This window comes from Leiobunum rupestre, chromosome 5, assembly GCF_980474605.1.
Source record: "Leiobunum rupestre chromosome 5, qqLeiRupe1.1.hap1, whole genome shotgun sequence".
In the NCBI taxonomy this organism is placed as follows: domain Eukaryota; kingdom Metazoa; phylum Arthropoda; class Arachnida; order Opiliones; family Sclerosomatidae; genus Leiobunum; species Leiobunum rupestre.
Genome location: NC_143388.1, coordinates 27,807,027 through 27,827,424, shown reverse-complemented (window position 1 = coordinate 27,827,424; position 20,398 = coordinate 27,807,027). Strand labels below are relative to the sequence as shown.

The 20,398-nt window shown below is 34.7% G+C and overlaps 1 protein-coding gene across 1 annotated transcript; it reads left to right on the top strand.

Moving 5' to 3' along the window:
* The first annotated feature begins 3,312 nt into the window (after window positions 1-3,312).
* LOC149944037 (uncharacterized) lies at window positions 3,313-10,051 on the top strand. The gene is made up of 4 exons (XM_090176274.1): window positions 3,313-3,380; window positions 7,925-8,086; window positions 8,503-8,680; window positions 9,795-10,051. Exons 1-4 carry the CDS (start codon window positions 3,348-3,350, stop codon window positions 10,049-10,051), a joined length of 630 nt encoding a protein of 209 aa, XP_090032400.1. The 5' UTR covers window positions 3,313-3,347.
* The last annotated feature ends 10,347 nt before the right edge of the window (window positions 10,052-20,398 follow it).

Here is a 20,398-nt window from a genome sequence, read left to right as displayed (position 1 = left end):
GCTAACTACGAAAGTTAAGCGTGAAAATACGGCAACTTTAAATGTGGAGCTTATAATTGAAAAACCTTTCGAGCGCTCGCTTTCTCATACCATTATCATTAGGCTTACGTTAAGGACATAACATATTTATCTACAAAGTTAGGCTTCATTGTCACCCTAAAGATTAGTTTCCACTTGAGAGGCGACCCGCGGGTGATTTAACCCCAAAAACCCTTCACTGAGTAAGAACTGCCATTGCAATGAAATTAGCCAGAAAATAAACACTTAAACGCTAGCTAATAAGAACCTGCAAACATTAGATTTCTATATGATATGTTATATCCACGGAAAAGTAAGTAGATTTAAAATAAAGAATTGAAAGTGGAATCGATTATTTGAATCTAAAAATAGCTTCAAATATATCATAAAAGATGTCTAAAGCGTGATTTTAAACGTATATTTAATTTTTTTTAAATTATTGTCCTAAATTTAAAATATGCACTTAACTACCTATTTAATAAAATAAAACAAACTTCATCCTTATTTTGCGCCCTTTTTTCATAAAAACCTTATTAACAAATTGCCCAAAATTTTAATTTTATTTGCTCCGCGCAGTTTTAAAAAGAACATATTAGTGAGAGCGCATATGGTTACAAAAAACAGCCGAATTGTTCGGAATTAGTATACAGCTCTGAAAATTGATATACACGTTCCTGAAACTATACTATCGACTACCCAATTTTAATTTTTCAAAAAAACCTACTGGAAAAAAGTTTATAAGCAAAAACGTAGTACTATGACACGTATCACCGTAAAAAAATGATGCATAACTTAACCACCTTTACCACCCGAGCTACACCCGATTTACCACATTTCCCTAAGGTTAAATCGTAAACAACGTCAAGGAAAAATATATCTCGATGTGGTTCCATATCAGATTTTAAGTACTATGACACGAATCGCCGTAAAAAAAATCATAACTTTACCACCTTTAACATCAGAGCTACACGCGATTAACCATTTTTTATTTGTAAATTTGCGGGTATGCAGTGCAACTTAAAATATACGATTTGAAAACGCACTCAAACTAACGTAAGATGCGCGCGTCCTCGGCAACAAGTGGGTTTTTTGCTTATAAGGTCGAGAGTATAGTTCAAGGCACGTGCATATAAATTTTCAGAACCTTATAACAATTCCGATCAATTTATCACCATGCGCTCTCACTCTAAGCGCAAAAAATGTTATTTGGTTTACATGTCTTAGTATTTAGTGAATAATTGACCTTTTTTGGCAGACCTAACTTACCTTGTTACAGTAGTTGTATGAGCTACAACATTTTAACTCTGTAGAAAAACTATTAATTTATATATATGTTTTTCTGCAATTTTCCAATTAAGAAGTTGAATTACTAGATCAATCAAATTGAAACACTCGGTATATTAAAATATTATAAAATAAAATAATTCAATAAATATGCTATAAAAATAGATAGGAGGTTTTCTGACTTATGTTTTTGTTTACCTCTTTTATAGGAAGTTTACGTGTGCGATTTACTTTGGCAAATGTTGGAAAAGTTTAAAGGAGCCTATTTGAAATTATATAATCTAGAGTAATGACTTGTTTATTATTTCCCGTTTTTTACATGGCTGATGATTTTTCATTTAAATCGAAAAATAAGCTAGCAATGTATCTCAATTTTTAGTTAGACATCGAAATTATATATTTCGATAGAAGTGGAACTATTGGTTTCTTCCGTAACACCTTTCAAAACTTTTTATCAGGACTTCAAATCGTCATCTTTTTCAAAATGATTATAGGGCTACTCGCTACCTGCAGTGCCAAGATCCGTCAGTTTCAACTATTTATTTACAATTTGGCCGAACGTTTAGTTTTACCGCTCCTGAAATTTCGGTGATTGTTTACGCACTCTAATAACTATTTCCCAGAACTACTTATCAATGTCTTTTCTTTTAAAGGAATTTATCTGGATCGTCTTTATCGTTCAAACGCAAACGGGAGATTTTGCGCCCCTTTGGTTCTAGCCCCTCAATGTAACTCTTATAACGCAGTCCGCATAAATGACAAAATTAGTTCATTTAAATTATTTTTTCAATGATGGTTTTGATCATCCCCTTCGAACAAATAACACTAAACAGGGCCGTTGCCATAAAGAAATTAATTAATCTGGGTCCAGGCGCGCTGACGATGACTCGAGTTAATCGCGGTGGTATAGGGTGTCGTCACATCCATATTTCCAAAACCAGGTATGTAAAACAATTCAGATTGGGTGATGATCATTTAAATTTTAACACGGTTCTATCACGATACCCATTGGGGACCTCTGGGGCCCGTAATTTTGGACGTTGACTTCCCAGCGACCACTGAGGTGACAGATATGAACGATACGACCATTAATGGGGTATGAAAAACTCTCAGAGGTGTGATACCCGTTTGGACCCTTGATTTGTCGGCAACCACTGAGACCATAAATATAAACGATATGTCAATTAATGAGTGATTATATTTTATCTCGATACCTAGTGGGGGCCCCTAGGGCCCTTAAATTTAGGAAATTGATTTCTTAGAAACCGCTGAGACCGCATATGTTAACGGATACGTAATAATAACAATTATAATAATAATCAGCTAGTCGATTCATAAGGTAGAAAGTTTTATCTAGCGATGCCCATTGGGGCTCTTGGGGACATTTGGCTGATGTGTTTTGACTACTAGAATTCATCAATATTATTTCCTTTTTATGAGCTATGAATACAGTATTTAATATATGAAGATTTCCCCACAAAAATGCCTACGGTCGCCCATGGCACCTAGGAAAACTTTCACGGATCAAATTAGGGTAACAAAATTTTCAGTATCAGGTACTTTGACTAATCCTTAATTGGGGTATCGGGTTTTACTTTATTAAGAAGAAAACTGCTTAAAAAAGTTTTAGAAATTCTTTCAAAACTTTCCGTAAATTTCGAAGAAAAATCATAAAATAAGAACACTAACGTAGGTATATACAATTTGAAAAAGAAATTAAAATATTGATAGGAAAACGGCTTTTGAGATAACATAAGTACCCCATTGGAACATTTGCATTTTTAGACCAAGGTAGACATTTTATAAAATGTTCTGACCCTAAAAACACCCATCTCTACCTTAAATAAAATCATAACCCTAAAATTGTTGATCTATAAAATTGGAAAATTACGAACCCTGAAGATAAAATCCCTTAAGATATTATTGTTAGAACATTATGTTTAAGAAATTTCTTCAGTTTATCTGAATATTCGATGCTTCGAACTATATTTTGATCATGATATATTTTCAGGTTCAATATTATAGAATGTGATTATGACCAAATTATGCCAGAAGGAAGTAAAACTCCAAACGTTGAAGTAACTATTCGAAACGTATTGAAGTGATTCCGAGAAAATGTTTTTCTAATGATATTTTTATAATTTTTAAAATGAATTTAATTAGAAAATCAAATACCATTGGCACACTAATAATTATAAATGGTTTTTATAACCTTTTTTGCGGTCTGGACAAGTAACAATAACACTAGCTAGATTTTTTCTTCAGTCAACGTATACAAATGAATTAAAAACATGATTCTTTACAAATCAGTTAGAAGGGTAAAATATCTCAGAAACAGATTTAAAAAATGGTTTAGATAAAAAACGAAATATTTAAAATTTATATATATATACGTTAAGGTATGTAGGGAATAGAGCGCTTGACTAAAATAGCATTTGTTAAAATAGCGTTTTAAAAAGCACGTTTTTCGAAACAGCATTTTGTTGCAACGGCGCTTTGTTAAAACAGCGGTTGTTGAAATAGCGTTTCTCAATACCGCGGTTTGTCGAAAGAGCGTTTTGTTTAGTCAGCGTTTTTTGGTTAAGCGTTTCTCAGTAGAGCGGTTTGTCAAAACAGCTATTTCCATAAACAGCGTTTCTGAAAACAGCGTTTCTCAAATTTGCGATTTTGAAACAGCGGTTTTGGTCAAGACAGCGGTTTCTTAAAATTTATATGAATTGACGATGGAAAATGTATAACATACATATGAACTTCAGGGGTTAGGTTAGGTTAGGTTAGGTTAGTTAAGTTTGCAATACTAACTATCGGCAGAAACCATTAGGTAATGAAATTTGCCGAAATTCCAGAAAAATATGTATTACAATAGGCCTATATTATTAGTGCTATAGAAAGCAGTGCCGTTTTGGGAAACGCTGTTTCGACAAAATACGGTTTTGAGAACCACTGCTATGACAAAGCGCCGTTTGAACAATTTGTTGTTTTGGAAAATGCTGATTAAACAAATGTTGTTTAGGAAAGCGCTGTAGTCCCTACAAATCATACGTTAATAGTGGGATACCTAAAGTCAAAAATTTCAAGGTCAAGATTGTCTTGTTTTCTTAAATCACACTGTTACAATAAAGTGCCTTTTTGATTTATGTTAGATTGGTTAAGCTAACCAAAGATAAAAGAAACCTGAAATTAGTTCCATTATTTCTTAAGCTCAGAATTAAGAATAATTTTTAAAGTCTTAAAATATGTCACCTTTGGCACCTTAAAGTTCTATAATTGAAATCGTATATTTAAAACTTTTTCATAATTTATATATCATGATTTGGAAAATTACAATATTTGCACAGGTAAATTAGCCGAAAATAGTTTGGAACTAGATGAAATTAGTAACAAGCTAATTCCAACGGAAATGTAAAGTACTTCTGGTTCTTATTATTGGGAAAAAAACTCCCGCACTTCCGGGGTGTGAAAGAGACCCAAAATGACCGCCATTTTGTAAACTTAGTTTTTTGCATTTTACGCGTAAGCCGTAATTCATAGGGGAAAACTGTCAATGTTCTAAAGAAAGAAGTTGTAAACCGAAATCTTACGATAAACAGGGATTTTCAGAGAAGTCTGGCACAAATTTACAGGTAACAAGGAATAAAAGCGTTCTTGCAGAATATGTATGGACTCGCTTGGGGAAATGCGGCGCTTGTATCAGGAGCACTTTCCTCAAAGACAGCTTCCAAATCGACAAACGTTCACGGCGGTTAATAGACGCTTAAGAGAAAATGGAAAAATGCAACCCACGGAACCTGGTACTGCAGAAGACGTTCCAGAAGACGTGGAGGAAGTACTTGTTATCTACGAGGATGATTCTACGACAAGTACGAGGCCCGTTGGACTTCAATTGCGAGTCGACCATGTATCCTTTGAGGACACCAGTACCACCCATTCCATTTACAAAAGGTTCAATCTTTAAATGAGGCTGATTACCCAAGACGAGTCGAATTTTGTCAGTGGTTTCAGGAGAAGACGGACGACGTCAATTGGTTAAGTACGCCCCTAGTTTCTGAAGAGGTTAATTTTTCCAGTGACGGAATCTTCAATTTACATAATCGTCATGAGTGGCAGCAAGAAAGTCCGCTTAGGTTACATAAGGTGCAGTTTAGTCTCAAGTTCTCAACGTCTGGTGCGGAATTGTTGGCGACCATTTAATTGGACCTTATTTTCTAGCACCAAGACAAACTGGTAAGTCGTACCTAAGCTTTCTACAAGACACTTTCCCAGATCTACTTGAAGACGTACAACTTGCAGTAAGACAACGAATGTGGTTTATGCACCCCCTCATTTTAGCCTGAGTTTCCTCGGGGGTGGATAGGTTGAGGTGAAACAATTGCATGGCCAGCCAGATCTCCTGATTTGAAACCCATGTGATTTCTATCTTTAGGCCCATATCAAGGACTCGGTTTACATGACTGAAGTTCAAGACGTTGAATACCTACATCATCGCATAATTGATCGTTGTGAAAGAAACGGGGCTAGATGACGTAACGGTGCCGAACCGTATAAGAGCTCTAATTACGTCAGGCGTCTGCTTAAGTTTCTAACTTGCTAGCTTCCACAGTGTATTAAATTTGATTTCGGACGAATAGTTTCGCCCGCCACCGTTAAGGAGCGCAACCATAGTTTTCGAACGCGAACGTGTTCAAGAATGATTTGCTTGTGTCCAAGGTGATAATTTTGTTCATTTTTTGTAATTCAGTTAAATTTGTACTTATGGCATTTAGAGAAGAAAAACGAAATTCAGTGAGTAACTTTCATTCAATGAATGGCTTGACTATTAAACACCTTGTTATTGTTAATTTATACACGTAGAATACTTCTTTAAATTAACGAACTTTTGATATTAGTGATCGTTTTCTTATCTTTTTCGATAAAAACCAAATGCTTAGTAAAAGGAAACAATTGGGTCCAAGAAATAATAGAAACTACTCATTTGCGCGTTTTGGAGGCCGATTTTCGACAGCCAATTATTCGGATACGGTTCAATTTAGGAAAACGTTTCTTAGGACCTTTTTTACACCTGGTTACCCGAAGAACACTCCTGTAAATTAGTGCCAGACTCTCTAAACACCCTGTATAGTACTCCCTATGATGTGTTTTGTTTTCAAGTTTATTTTAAAATAGTCCTAAATAATCTTTAGTTTTTTTCAGTATAGACCCTTATGTAGAAGACTACTCGCACAACGTTGGAGCTCGTGAAAGTTGAAATATTCAAAATGGCGCTTTATCCAAAAACGGAGCAAATTTAAATATCGTTAGATTGCGGTTTACACCTTCTTTCTTTCGAACATTGAGTTTTTACCTCTTCTATAACCACCGATACACATTACGTTTCTTTGAAAATTATAATCTCAGCTTAGCGGAATAGTATATTAATGGTTTTTAAAGTCTACATTTTTTAAGTATGAAATTTTAAAGGTCAAATCTTGTTTAAGTGCAGTCAGCAGAGATAAGAGGGTTGAAGGGTGATCCACTTTGTTAGTTTTTTGTTATTTATTTACGGGTTTTCTAATCGTCTTAAATATAGTTGCTATACAGCGAAAGCGTTCATTTAACGTTTATTGATATTCGAGGTTGCGTTTAGCCAAGTGGCTCTTTGTGCTTTGTTGATGGTAAGGTTTTTGCTTCTTGTTAATACATTTGGTGTGGATATTTGGATATCTACGATTCCTTATACAGTCATTGGTTTCCTGGGTTTGCGAGTCAATATATGATATTGGAAATTGGACGGCATTGGTCTTTTTCATGCGGTATGTGTCACAACGTCAACTGGAAGTCTACGAGTCGTCCACTACGAGATGTCGAAAATGGCTATTCTACGATGTCTTCATCAAGGGAAAGTGTTGATAGTTTTTCGTAAGCGAGAAAAATACAAATACCCTCTGTAGATATTTCTTTCATTAAAATTTGCTTCGTTTTATATTCAACTGATAAAAGGGTTTAATTCAATTGTGCATTGTTATAGTACGTCTAACTCACTGTTGTAACTACTTAACTTATGATATTCTGAATAAATTAAAATTGGTCGTTTCGTCTCAATTATTTTAATTATAATTAAAACTTTATACCGGGCGGGATAGAACTGGGATAACATTTTTAGCAAATAACTCTGAATTGCGGAGATATATCTTTAAGGGTTATCTCGGGAAATTAATACCAATTCTTCCGAGGAGAGGTATATTTTGGCTTGCCAACTTGTTTCCTATAATGTACGGCTTACGCGTAAAATGCGAAAAACCTAAATTTTCAAAATGATGTGAACTTTTTTCCCCATAATAAGCACAAGATGTACTTTACATTCCCGTTGGAAATAGCTTGTTACTAATTTGGTCTAGATTTAATTTTAATTTCCCTGGGCTATATATTCTTAGGGTAAAAATATTTACTCTTCGATAATTCTAATTGTTGGTTTTTAAAACCTAGAGAATTAATGCTGTGATTTAAATTCGACACCATCTTGTAATACGGTGGCATGTGATTTAAATCCGATGCCATCTTGTAATATGGTGGCATGTGATAATATATATTTAGTTTTTTAATAATTTATTTTTAAAGGGTTTCTATATTTGAAGTTTTTACACAGGGTTTTGCAATGTTTATCCATTTGTTTTCGGTTGAAGATGTATATTTAAGCTCAAAATGGATATACTCTCCAACATTTATGGTTTCGGACATGGTCTTACTTTCTTCTTCGCCAAAGCCCAAAGAAAACGTCTCTTTCGACCTGTTCGACATTGATAGAACCGTAAGTACACAAGGTAATTTTATTATTTATAAAAATTGGGATTAAGCATCCCCACTAGTAACGACTGTTTGTAAAACTGTTTCTTAAAGACCTTTTGACGAAATTAAATTAAATTTGCAGAACTTGGAGTCTCTAATGAGGTGCCGGAACATTATTTTATGTGTACCCAAATGTCCCTCATATCTTGTTTACCTATACTTCGTATCTTAAGCCTACTCAGTCTTTGGTTAATCCTAAAATGAGTTTGGTTGACAATATAATTGCATCGTGGGTTCAACTAAATCCTAGAATAATGGTAATACTGAAAACTATATATTCCCTACAAATCGTTTCAGTGCAAAAGCATGGATTTTTTTACGAACGACGGGTTAGTTAAGAAAACAACGTTTGACATTTGTTAAAATTTGTATTTCTAGGTGGTTTTTCTACTTTTATTTTTTTTAACACTAATATCGCTTTTAAGTTCAATGCGAGGCTTTGAAAAATCTATTGAAAAGAGTCGGAAAAGAAGAAGAAGCCAGCAACAGAGCCAGAAATTCTTGGTTCGATGCGCGGATCAAATGTGGGATCTTTTCTTTTTGTTCTTCTATGAACGTAAGACTAAAAGGACGTGTGCTTCTATATTTTGTGCAACGAAAAAACCAAACAAATTTGACGAGTTCTTAAAATTTCACTCCGTTTGATAATTGTTAGAATTGCAATTGATTTTTTGGAATTAATTTATATAATCTAGAAGAAAGTGAAAGCTGACTTTTGATTTACTTTAAAGTTATTTATTCAAAAACAAATTTGGTATTTGCTTAAATACGTATTAAACTATTTTCTTCTTGGAGCACATTTCATATTTTGTTTCTCAATTATGTTTTGGAAATAATTAAAATGCCCTTATATCATCCATTATGAGTTCACCACGTATTAGCAGTTAGCAACTGTGAAATCTTTTTCCTTCGCGGCGGAGATATGATTTATTTCAAATGTCGATGTCTTCTTGGAAGGGTACTAGTTATTATTATTACCTTCCGTAGGAAACGGGAAAGTCAAAATTTAGTGTAGTTAAACTAACGAACACCGCGTAATAGACCTTAGATAGGTTTCAACTAAAGTCAATTAATCATATCATGAATTTAGTTATTGACACTAATTAATTCATATTTATTTCATATTAATTATTTGAGTTTATAAATAACTTCATTCTGGATTATATGAAACATAATTTTTGCGGCTTTTTCCAATGGAAGGCCCTATCATTCAACTAAATTTATTTCTAGTACAAATATAAAGCAATATTCACGTGTGGTAAGTGGATATTTCAATGTATAGGAAATGACATTACGGAAATATTTACAAAAGAAAACATCGTTATTCCACTGTAAAATTAAATTGAGAAATCTTCGTTTCTATTTGAGGCCACTTTTGTGGAATAATTCAAACGGTCGAATACAGTCCTCGTTCCACGTGCCGCCGCGAAAGATTTCAAGCTTAAATTTTTAATACGCTTTTGTGTGTGGAATATTTGATATTTGGTTAAACTATAAACACTTTTCAAAACGTTACTTTAGTTATATAGTTGAAATCTACTTGCGAACTTCCTTACCGATCACCATTCGAAAATACCGCGAAAGATCTGTATCATTGAAAATCTAAGGTGGTCAGATTAAGATCCGTGTATAAGTGTACTTTTGTTTGATTACTTCTAATGTGATTTTAGCCCTCGCAGAGAAAACGCATGATTCCTGGAGATTAATGGTTGGCACTTGGCTTTTTTGTGTCGTCTCCATTTCTTCGTATTTGTCCTGCATCTTCAAATCGGATGCTTATCAGATCGACTACCAATACATAAACACTTTGGATCATTGGAGCGCATTTACAAATACGCCATTAATAGTTTTAAAAAATTCCGATACGCACAAATATTTTAATAATTGGGTACGTCAATTTATTTTCCATTCAACGAAACCTCTGTAACAGTGAAAAATAATATCAAAATAAACAAGAACAATTGTTTTAGTGTGTGAATAGTGATACAAAACAATTAGAGACTGATTTAGAAATTAATTGATCTTTCTCTAAGTCGTTTTTTGGCCGACACCATGAGGCCGGCTATCCCGAAAGTTTAACCGGCTGTCTTAAAATTAACCGATTTCTTTTAATTTAATCATTTCGTAACTAAAATCAACCAGACATAACTTCAAATATTTCAAATGTCCGGAATCCGTTGGTGGTTTTAGCATTTCTCTTAGTTTAGGGTGGTTTTAATAGCTTCCTATATCCTGGGCACTAAGACATTCGAAGGCTCATGTAAGGTAAATTATATCTAGGGGCGTGGCAGCTAAGTTTCTCAACGTAAATCTTTCGTTTGCTAACCAGTACAAACAAACATTCCAGCACTTTTCCATATAGTTTAGGGATCATAATAATAAATCGTTCAAGTTAAAGTAGAAGAAAATGAATTTGGACAACACTTTAACGGAAATAGAACTCTAGCGTTTGTTATTTTTATTCCAGTAAATCAAGTTAAATGTGTCATATTAATAGGAATTAAGTAAATAAATCAATTATGATAAAACATATTTCAAATCTATTATAATTGATATTTAGGTTTTGAGCTAATTCTACTTTGTTCAGATAAGTTTCGTTAATTAACTAGAAGAATAAATGCTATTTATAATTATTCAGAGTAAGAATTGTTTATTGGTATCTTTTAAATATGACGCAATGGATTCTCGAAAAAGGGATTAAGATATCAAATGCCAAATGCGCACGTTCTTAATTATTGCCTTTGCGATAAAAACAGTTTTGTCTCATTCCACAACCAAATCTATTTAATTTTCGATGAAGCACATGTTTTCGAGTTGATATTTCATTTTTGATTAGATGATGTCAGCTAATGGAAAACCATTATCATCACGTCTTCAAACTGGTAACATGCTGGAGGTGGGAAATCCATTTTCTTTCGAAGACGTTTCAAGTGGAGAAAGCACATTTTTTTCTACGGATTGGAACATCAACTTTTATTTATACGTGGGAATCCAAATGTTCTCGGTGAAACCGACCATTTTCTTCGGAAAGAGTTTGGCTTCATCTCAATATGTTTTTCTATTTAACAAAAGTATAACCAAATTTCCCGCGTTTTGGGAAAGTTCAAATCTTGCGTAAGAAATATTTTTATTATAGGATAAATTACTTACTATATAATGGTAATATACAACCAGTCAGACTTATGTTGTTATTTAAAAAAAAAATACAGTTGCTTTCCTATAAGTAATAAATCGAATTCGGTAGACGTATTCCAAATTATTAAACATCCGCGAGGCATCATTAACAGTAGATGGCGTTTGTCATCTTCTGTTTTCGAATAGCGCCAACGTTCATAATTAGGCGGCGTTCAGTAACGGCTTATTAAACTTCCGGTTGCGACGTAACGATTGTCAGCGTTGAGCAATGATCGTGATCATCGGTTCGAAAACGCAATGTTTTCTGAAATCATCGCTGTTTCTTTGTAAAAATCGCGTGCCTTCAACGCCGTTAAACAACTTCTAATTGTAAGCGCTGGATATTCGGAAACCATCGATGATTCCACGCTGCTCTTACAGAAGCTTTACTGAACCGAGCCTTACTGTCGAGTATTTATAAATCTGTTGACGGTATACAGCTGATTACTTAGCGGTTAATTCTTTCCCGTAATCCGTAAATATTTAACACCATAAATATTTGAATGTATCAATGTAATACATCCTTTAAAAGTGAAAAGTGACGGCCACAATTGGCTTTGCAAAGTGTTTCTGAGGCCAATAAGAAAGAAAACAAGTGTAGTCGGGGCATAGAGAAAAGTCGTGCATTTTATGATAGAAGGATGGAACTTTAAATATAAGAAAGATTGTAGGCAATCTTTCATCAGCCGTCTGACACATGTGACAAGCCGTTAATGATAGGAATAATTCCTAAAGGCTTTCTTCTCGAAATCTAATCGAATGGTATTAATATTACACCATTTTTTTTAATTAATTACAAATATTTTGGTCCATTTAGGCAAATAAGCCATTAAACTACTCCGTTAATATAATTTTATTATTAAAACTAAAAAATTTAAAAAATCCATAGATTGAAAATAGTACGTTACATACCTACAGAAATTTAATTGAAACTTTTTGTACTTATGAAATTATTATTTTTACGCCCTAAACTAATTAAACTAAATTGATTTACTAATATTTAGAGCAAATTACGTTCACAGCCTCTTCCACATTTACAGAGTGCTGTACATGGTATGTAGAAAATCGGGTTTTGTTTTAATCGAATTCTATTTTCACTGGTTCTGGGAGAGCTATATTTTTCTAAATATCACCGACTGAAAAATTATATTTAAAGCGTTGTAGTGGTTTTGTTTTGTTTTAGATGGGAAGTTTCTAAACGAGCCTAAGACTGAATTAAATGACGACAAAGTTTTAGTTTTTAAAGTTTTTATTTTATGTTTAGCATGGTCAAATTTTGGAGCATTCCAAACCGACCTCTTTCTCCGAGCGAGAATGATTTAGAAATAAAATGTTTTTACAATACAATACAAAAAGAAAACTCGGTTCCAGCGTCAATAGCGTCAGGGCGGACGTCCCTTGTTGACAACCGAGTGAAATTGAGTTTCAATACATTGAGAAATATATTTTTGGGCTAATCCGCGAACGGTCCTAGTCCCTTTGGGTTTTTACGTTATTAGAGTATTTTACTATCTAGAATTATTTTAACAATGGATAATACCTTAAAGTTTAATTTTACTGACATTACTAATTTTAATTTTTAGAAGATTATAAGATTAAAATTTTATATAATTTATTTTATGGACATTTTTAACATGGTAATTGCGCAACCTTTAAAGCATCCGCATTTTAACACTTCCCGGCATGGTTGTCCAGCGGTAGGCAACGACATACAAACAATTTTTCACTCGTTCGTTTCATCAAATGTCTAGCCATAGTCTGTGGGTTTGGGTAAATTTGGGGTCTTCGTTAGAGACTGACCACAAACATGACCGGCCTGGTATGCAACCCTAAGAAAATGTTGTTGTAAGGGATCTTTGGTAGGTGGCAAGTTCTCAATCTCAGAATTATTTTGTGTAAAAGGTTTGTCGTCGTCTTCTTCTTGGCTACATCTCTCGTACATTAAAATTACGAATCTTTCGATTAGGGGTAAAACTTCTTGAAACTCTAAAACCGACAGTCCTTTACTTATTGCTTTGAAAGTTGTAGTAGTTTCGCCAAATGTGTTCGAAGTTGTCCAGGCTGTTCGTTTGCCCTTTCCATTAAAACTGGATGTCGTGTCGCAGCCTGTCAGAGCATGAAACGATGTAAGAGCTTCACACTTTTCGTAGCTCATCTTTTGCGCTATTTGCGAAGCGTCCACATATTGAAACGACTTAAAAGTGCCGATGCAACCACATGACGTGTACAAGATAAACGAGGAATTAAACTAATCGCTAAAACCAAGACATCAGTATCCACAGTTCTTATTAACACTCTTTTGAAACTGTTCTTGACGCCATGAGAAACATGGAGTAGTAGCCTCGTATCCGCTTCTTCGTGTGTGCAAGGTGCCAGATGTTCGGGTGAAATATTTGTGCTAGTAAAAACGTTTTCAACATTAGTTATAGCTACAATTCCCGGAAACTGAACCACTGTCACTAATTGACTCAAAAAAATTAAATAGCTCATCCTTGTTCTCGTCCATCCTAAGAAATTCCGGCCAATTTCGTGGAATGTCTTTACGTACCTCTACTCTTATCCTAATACCTTTCCTTCGTGTCTTTCTTATATTTGCCTTAAAACTGTTTTTCAAATAGATGGCGAAAAAATTATCAACCCGCTGCACAAATCCTTTAAATTGACTTCTCACGTAGTTAACGAACAGGGTAGCGTAGTTGTTATTCATTACTCTCACTGAGTGGTTCGCCTAAAGCTTTATTTCATTTTGTTATATTTTATATATTGGATTTGGAATTCCAAAAGTAAGATTTGCGTTGAATTCTCCGAATGTTAGGGAAGGTTCGCTGTTTTTAAAGTTCATTTTGGACCTGTACATGTTTCAATTTAACTTTTTAAGTTTATTATTCATTACTCTCACTGAACGGTTCGCCTAAAGCTTTATTTTATACTGTGATAATTTATATAGTTAAATTGTAATTCCAAAGTAAGATTTGGATAGATATTAAAATTAAGATTCGAGAAACAGTAATTTCTAGAGTACATTTTTCATTCGATAGTCTTAATTTTTTTTAAGGAATAGTATTAAATTAGTTTTATTTTGCTTCTGATTTAAAAATTAATTTTATAGTTTTTTTACATTTGTATAAGGAAGGTTATTTAATTTTTTAATAGTTTAGTTCGAAATTTGTTTTGTTATATAAAAATTAATTAACTATATAAGTTTTGTAATTTATATGTTAACTGCTAATACTTGCAGAGTTCGTGTTATTACAATCAAATTGTACACTTGTTGCTGGATTTTTCCACTATTTTAAATGTTTTGAATAAAATTTTAATATCAAGTATGGCTTTTTAAATTATTTGTTCAGAATACGATATCCAATGAACGTCCTAGTTTCATCCCTATTGAGCCATGATTGAACCAAATTAAAGGCCTAAAGACATCTCTAGGTTTTATAGAAAGACATCCAAGGGACGACCGCCGTAATCGCCGTTGGACGTCCGAAAACTCGTCTCCGGGACGTACTACGGCTATAGACAAACCGGACATTTGGACGTCCTTTAACGTCCAACCGACGTCAACCCCGGATTTTGGGATGTCCTACGGACGAAGGCAAGATCCGAGTGTGCCGTCTATCGGATGTCCATAGGACGTGTTTGTGTTTGCTGGGAATTAGTACCAATTCTCATAGCTCCGTTATCAGATAGGGAAGGAGGAAACGGTTGATGTTTAAAAAACTCACCTCGATTTCCCTCTCTAACCTGACACGATATGTACAGATTATAAAATAAATTTCGATCCCTTTTCATTGATGTAATTTGGAGTTGACTTCGTGATTTCTCTTTCTCTGGTGGTCTGCTAAATAGTGGGAAGCGGTTGTTCTTAATAACATCATTTAGTTCCACACTCCTTTCTACTATACGTTTTGAGAAGAACGCCTGGCATAGCAATTGACCCTCTTTTTCGATATTTTTTAAAGACATGGCAATTTTTTTATCAACTATTTGGCAGCTGTCTAAAACAATAAGGTTTCAGCTGGGTTCCGAAAAAGGGTTACCCATATCGGTGATAATATTAAAGAGGGATTTCACGTTAGATTTGAATTGATCTTGCGTACTCGGTGTAACTTCGTGATGAGAAGTTTTAAAGTCGGGACTTCCTTTTCCCAATATACTTTGGAACTCGTTGACTATTCGGGCCATCTCTAGTCCAGACATCATCCATCTGAGTAAAGCCGAGGGTTTTTCCGTTAGGCCGATCGCTCCCCCATCTCCTTTGACGCAAGCGTTATTTTGTTCATGGGCTTCATCCAACGACATTCTGGAAAACGGTTTTTCAGTTTTGCTAATTGTAAACTGTCCTTTACTAAACTCCTCAAAAACACTAGGATGATTATTTTTAAGAGAGATCATAACTGGAAGATGAATCGCCAAGACTCGAGCGTAATTTGGATGGTGAAGCTCGTGAAATAACCACTGTATTTTTTCAATGCTTGAACATAAAGCGCAAAGTTTCCCTGGTGAACGGCCCTGTCCCATGCTAGAATACCAAGTTCGATTTTTAGTATTAGTTGCCAGAAATGAAATTGTGGGCTGACCGACGCGCGATTTTTTCACTACTCATCAAACTGTGCGGGACTATTGTTTTCTTCATCAAGGTATTCTATTTTTCTTAAATGAAAGAGGGCATACGCTGTCAATTGATGCGCTCGCGCAGTTTTCTTTACGTGCGAAACTTTCAAGAATTAATTTGTGTTCCCTGAAGAAGCTATATTGGCTTGCTCAAGTGCCGTTGGCCAACCACTTCCGTCGATTAAATCAGCCAAACATTTTAAAGGAGTCATTTTAGTGTGAAGCCCACCAAGCATTACAACGAAGAACTTTTCTCCGTATGTCTCTGGCCATTTTCATTGTATCTCTTTAGCCATCTTGTACAAAGGCTGATCACACGCGATAATAGGAATCTGACCAGGATTTAGAACGGCGGTAGCTTGTTTAATAACATCCATTGAATTTGGAAATTTTAGCCGGTATAACGGACCCTTTTTTGGGGTGACTGAAAATTTTGATTAAATGACCTTAAACACCCGGGAATATTCAAATGTTTATGTCAACTGTCCCTACGAAAATAATCTATTACTATTCTAATGAAATGAACGATAATTATTAGTAAATTAATAAAGAATAATTAATTTAGTACTCACATACACAAATCTCAATTATTTTTAATTTAGTTAATAAGTACAAAAAGTTTCAATTAAATTTCTTAAGGTATGCAACGTTTTTTTTTTCAATCTAGGGATTTTTAATTTTTTAAGTTTTATTAATTAAACTATATTAACGGAGTAGTTTAATGACTTATTTGGCTCAATGGACCAAAATATGTATAAATTAAATAAAATGGTGTAATATTAATACCATTTGATTAGTTTTCGAGAAGAAAGCCTTTAGGAATTATCCCTAGCATTAACGGCGTAACCCCTTTGCGAAAACCACACTTTTCCGTAGGGGCCATTCATACGATCTAGTTTCGCGTAATAAGCGTCGGTGGTTCTGTGGTGGACCACTCGCATGTCAAGCAGCAGAGCCCGAGATAAATTCCCATCCGACGCTTTCGCAAATTGATAATAAGACGAACCCCATAACGCTAGGTCCGTCCCAAAAGTCAATAACTAGTAGCACACGGAGAGTAGAAATACAAAATCCCCAACATACATGTACGCACTAACACACAAATAAAACACCATAAAACACTGAAACAACACATAGAAAACCACACTTACAAGTACTCCAACATAGGGAACATAGGTTCCTCGGAGAGGTTATGATAAAATGTTTGTAGCCGGCCAGTCTACGGAAGCAGACGGTTGTCCCTCAAGGTTGTCACTGACGCTACGCTGGGGAGGCAGAAAACGACCGATTCAAGCCTTATCTCAAGTGAAGAGATCTTAAGCTCTTATTGTGTCCAAAATACGGCAATGAATTAATAACAAGTCTTATGTTTTTGACAATATTCAATTGTTCAACATTTTCAGCGAGAAAATGAATCGGGCTTTCCTTAATCTAATTTTCTATGGTGGCCATTTTCACCCCCGTTGAGAGCGGACAAGGTTGACAGAAGCTCCTTCTCGAACCATCGCCAATCAAAACTAGATATTCGAAATCAAACCGTTTTAGCTTATAAATAGACTCAACCTATCGCCGAGCGAGAAGCTATACCTACTTGTAGGGACGTAAGTATATGTATTTGTACCCCGCTGCTCCGCCTTAAGCACTACAGCGGCCACCTAAAACAACCAGCCCTGGACAAAAGTGCGCTTTGCGAAACAACGTTCGGCCAGTGAGACAGCCATTTTGACCGCCTCACATATAGCAAACAAACGCCCTCATCACGGCCCAACAAAAGGCGACACCACGGGCTGCCCGAGACCCACCCTCGCACAGCTGAGGACTAGAGTGGCTTCCTCTTCCACTGCAAACTACCCTCCTTAGTAGGTCACAGAATGACGAGTGTGGAACACCCATGAGGTTCCAGTGACCCAGCGCCCCGATCACATGACCTTGAGAGCCGGGTATGGAGCCCCCCACAGGCTCCAGTGACCCCATCACACCACTAGATAGGGACAGTGGGAATACTTGTAGGGACAGTCAGTTTAATTATCATGGATTTAAATATATTATTGGTAAATCAAATTATCAGTGGTGTACCTTTGTTCTTATACCTTTTATGTGGCCCTTTAAGCCTACGGATAAATCTTTGAACAGTTATTTATCAATTTAGATAATTAATTACGTATCTTATTTTTAGAGTGCTGACAATTTTTGAGACGAAAGCCGTGGATGACCTTTTCATACGGATGGCTTATGAGAGGCTGCTTGTGGCTTGGAAAAAGCCAAACAAAGAACTTTCATCTCTGACTTTGAAGGAATGCTACGTTCCTTTCTACTTCTTTTTTATTGGGAATATAATCTCGCTGATTACTTTGATATTTGAGCTCCTCATGTCTGCCCATCATCATTGCAAACAGAAAAATCAGATGTCTGCGACGATACATCTTGACGTGGAAATATCTCAGCGGAGAAGAAGGCGGCCGAACCAGAATATCAGATCCATGTCGAATCTGGGTGGCAATCGTGGCATCGACGAAAGTAAAGAATATATTGAAAACAAAAATAAACCAATAAAACAATAACAACCTTAAATAAAAACACACAAAGCAATAATTAATACGACGTAAAAAATTAAGTTAAAACCACATAAGCACCTTAAACTATAGGTAAACAGATGCACGTTTATTGAGAAAGGATAATATTATTATCGCAAAGTACTCGGAAGAATAATTTCTTTCGTAAAATGCTTATTACGTTTTCGTTAGAGTAATGAAGATGACAAATTTGATCCCTCAACTTGTCAATTTTTCATATCGTATCTTTCAGTGAAAAGGTCATTTGGGTCACCCAATCAATGATATAATTTATTTTTCGATTTTACTCTACCACATTCAAATTAACATAACAGTACCGATCTCACACCTTGTGGCCAAAATTTATTTTTCGAAAACATCAAATTTCACGAAACAAATCCTTCAGGACAATCACTAAAAAATAAAAAAGTCATATTTCTCATTTTTGAACAAAAATGAGCTTTGTATGTGAATATCGATAATTAAAGCTAGTAATAGCTTATTATTTTTTAATGAAAGATAATCTGCCCTCTGACTGGGGGTAATGTTAATGTCAGTTCCTTGTATTAGATGTTGTCGGGAGTCTGATTTTGTGAGCTTTAACTGTTTATTTTGGCCGGACAAATAAAGTTTTACTAGTAATGAATATATGCTTTCCTTCGAATTCTTTTCCTATGGTATAAGGTATCATTTTAGTGAGAAAAGTAATAAAATGGCCTTGACGGTAAATTTTTCGGGAAACCTCATTTAACTGCCAAAATAGTGTTGAAATGTAGTAACCAAAATAATTTTGATTATTTGTTGTTTAAAGCGTCAAGGTTCAAACCCGGTTTTTGGAAGCTCTGATGGGAGGATAGTTTATCGTTAGGGCTTTTTTGTGGAACTTTGAAAATTAATTTAAGGTAATAAAATATTGTTAATAAGTTCAAATTAATTTCTCTATTGATTATTCTTACCTAACCTTTTGAAGCCGTATGGCTATTATATTAAAATAATCAACTATATTTTATGATCTCAAATAATTTTGAAAGATTCACGAAAAGTGCGTAACGCTGTAGGAAATCAAAACCGTCGCCGATAAATTGCTCCCCGCTAAAATGCTATCAAACCCCGCCATGGTCCTATTGGTCTCAATTTTAGACCAGATGCTCCATTGACACATAAATTTCACTTTATATTCATGCCCTCTCCATTTACTAATTCGCACTAGTAAGACGTAAAATTTTGTATGGAGGCTTATCAAATTTAGTGCAAAAAGAAACTGCGTCATTGGCCTAACGGAAAAAGCCTCAGATTTACGAAAACAAGATTATTTTGAGAGACATTTCTAAAACCGATAAATTTAAATTGTTGGTCACCTTCGAATAAACTGTTTACAACTAATGAGCCACTGATCATTAAAAAGTGGATGGTTTGCAAATTTAATAAATGGAAGCCAATAACATTTGGCTAATAAATCTATCTTTTTATAGAATATTTTAAAAGTAGTGATGGAAAAGATACACCGGATTTATTTTATATAATCCGTTTTGCCATACCATAAAATATGATATCAAGGATTAACAAAATTAGCTTCTGTTGACCAAATATTTTGGAATGCTATCTGCTCCAGCAAAGTTACCTCTGAACAACAGATGAACGTTTCTGATAAAAAATATGTTTTAAAGTCCATCAGCATTTATTTTTAAAATATAACAACCCTAATATTTTACGAGTGTAGTTGTTAGTACTATTTTTTTATTAATAAATGAAAAATATATTTTGATTAGACCTCACATTCGACGTACATTGATATAATATGCATGAAAATTCAACCGTATAGAGTGTGAATAATGTTTCTATAGAAAACAACTGCCGCAATGGACAAAACTATGGAATACTTCTACTCTATTGTGTTTTTGCTGCTCAATTTTCGTTGCTATTCGTTTGGGGCC

Excerpts from the sequence above, each read along its gene's own strand:
- LOC149944037 (XM_090176274.1), top strand. The coding sequence starts at position 3,348 with ATGCCAGAAGGAAGTAAAACTCCAAACGTTGAA. Across the intron at positions 3,381-7,924 it reads GTAAAACTCCAAACGTTGAA|GGTTTTGCAATGTTTATCCA; the intron begins GTAACTATTCGA and ends GTTTTTACACAG. Across the intron at positions 8,087-8,502 it reads TGTTCGACATTGATAGAACC|GTGGTTTTTCTACTTTTATT; the intron begins GTAAGTACACAA and ends TTGTATTTCTAG.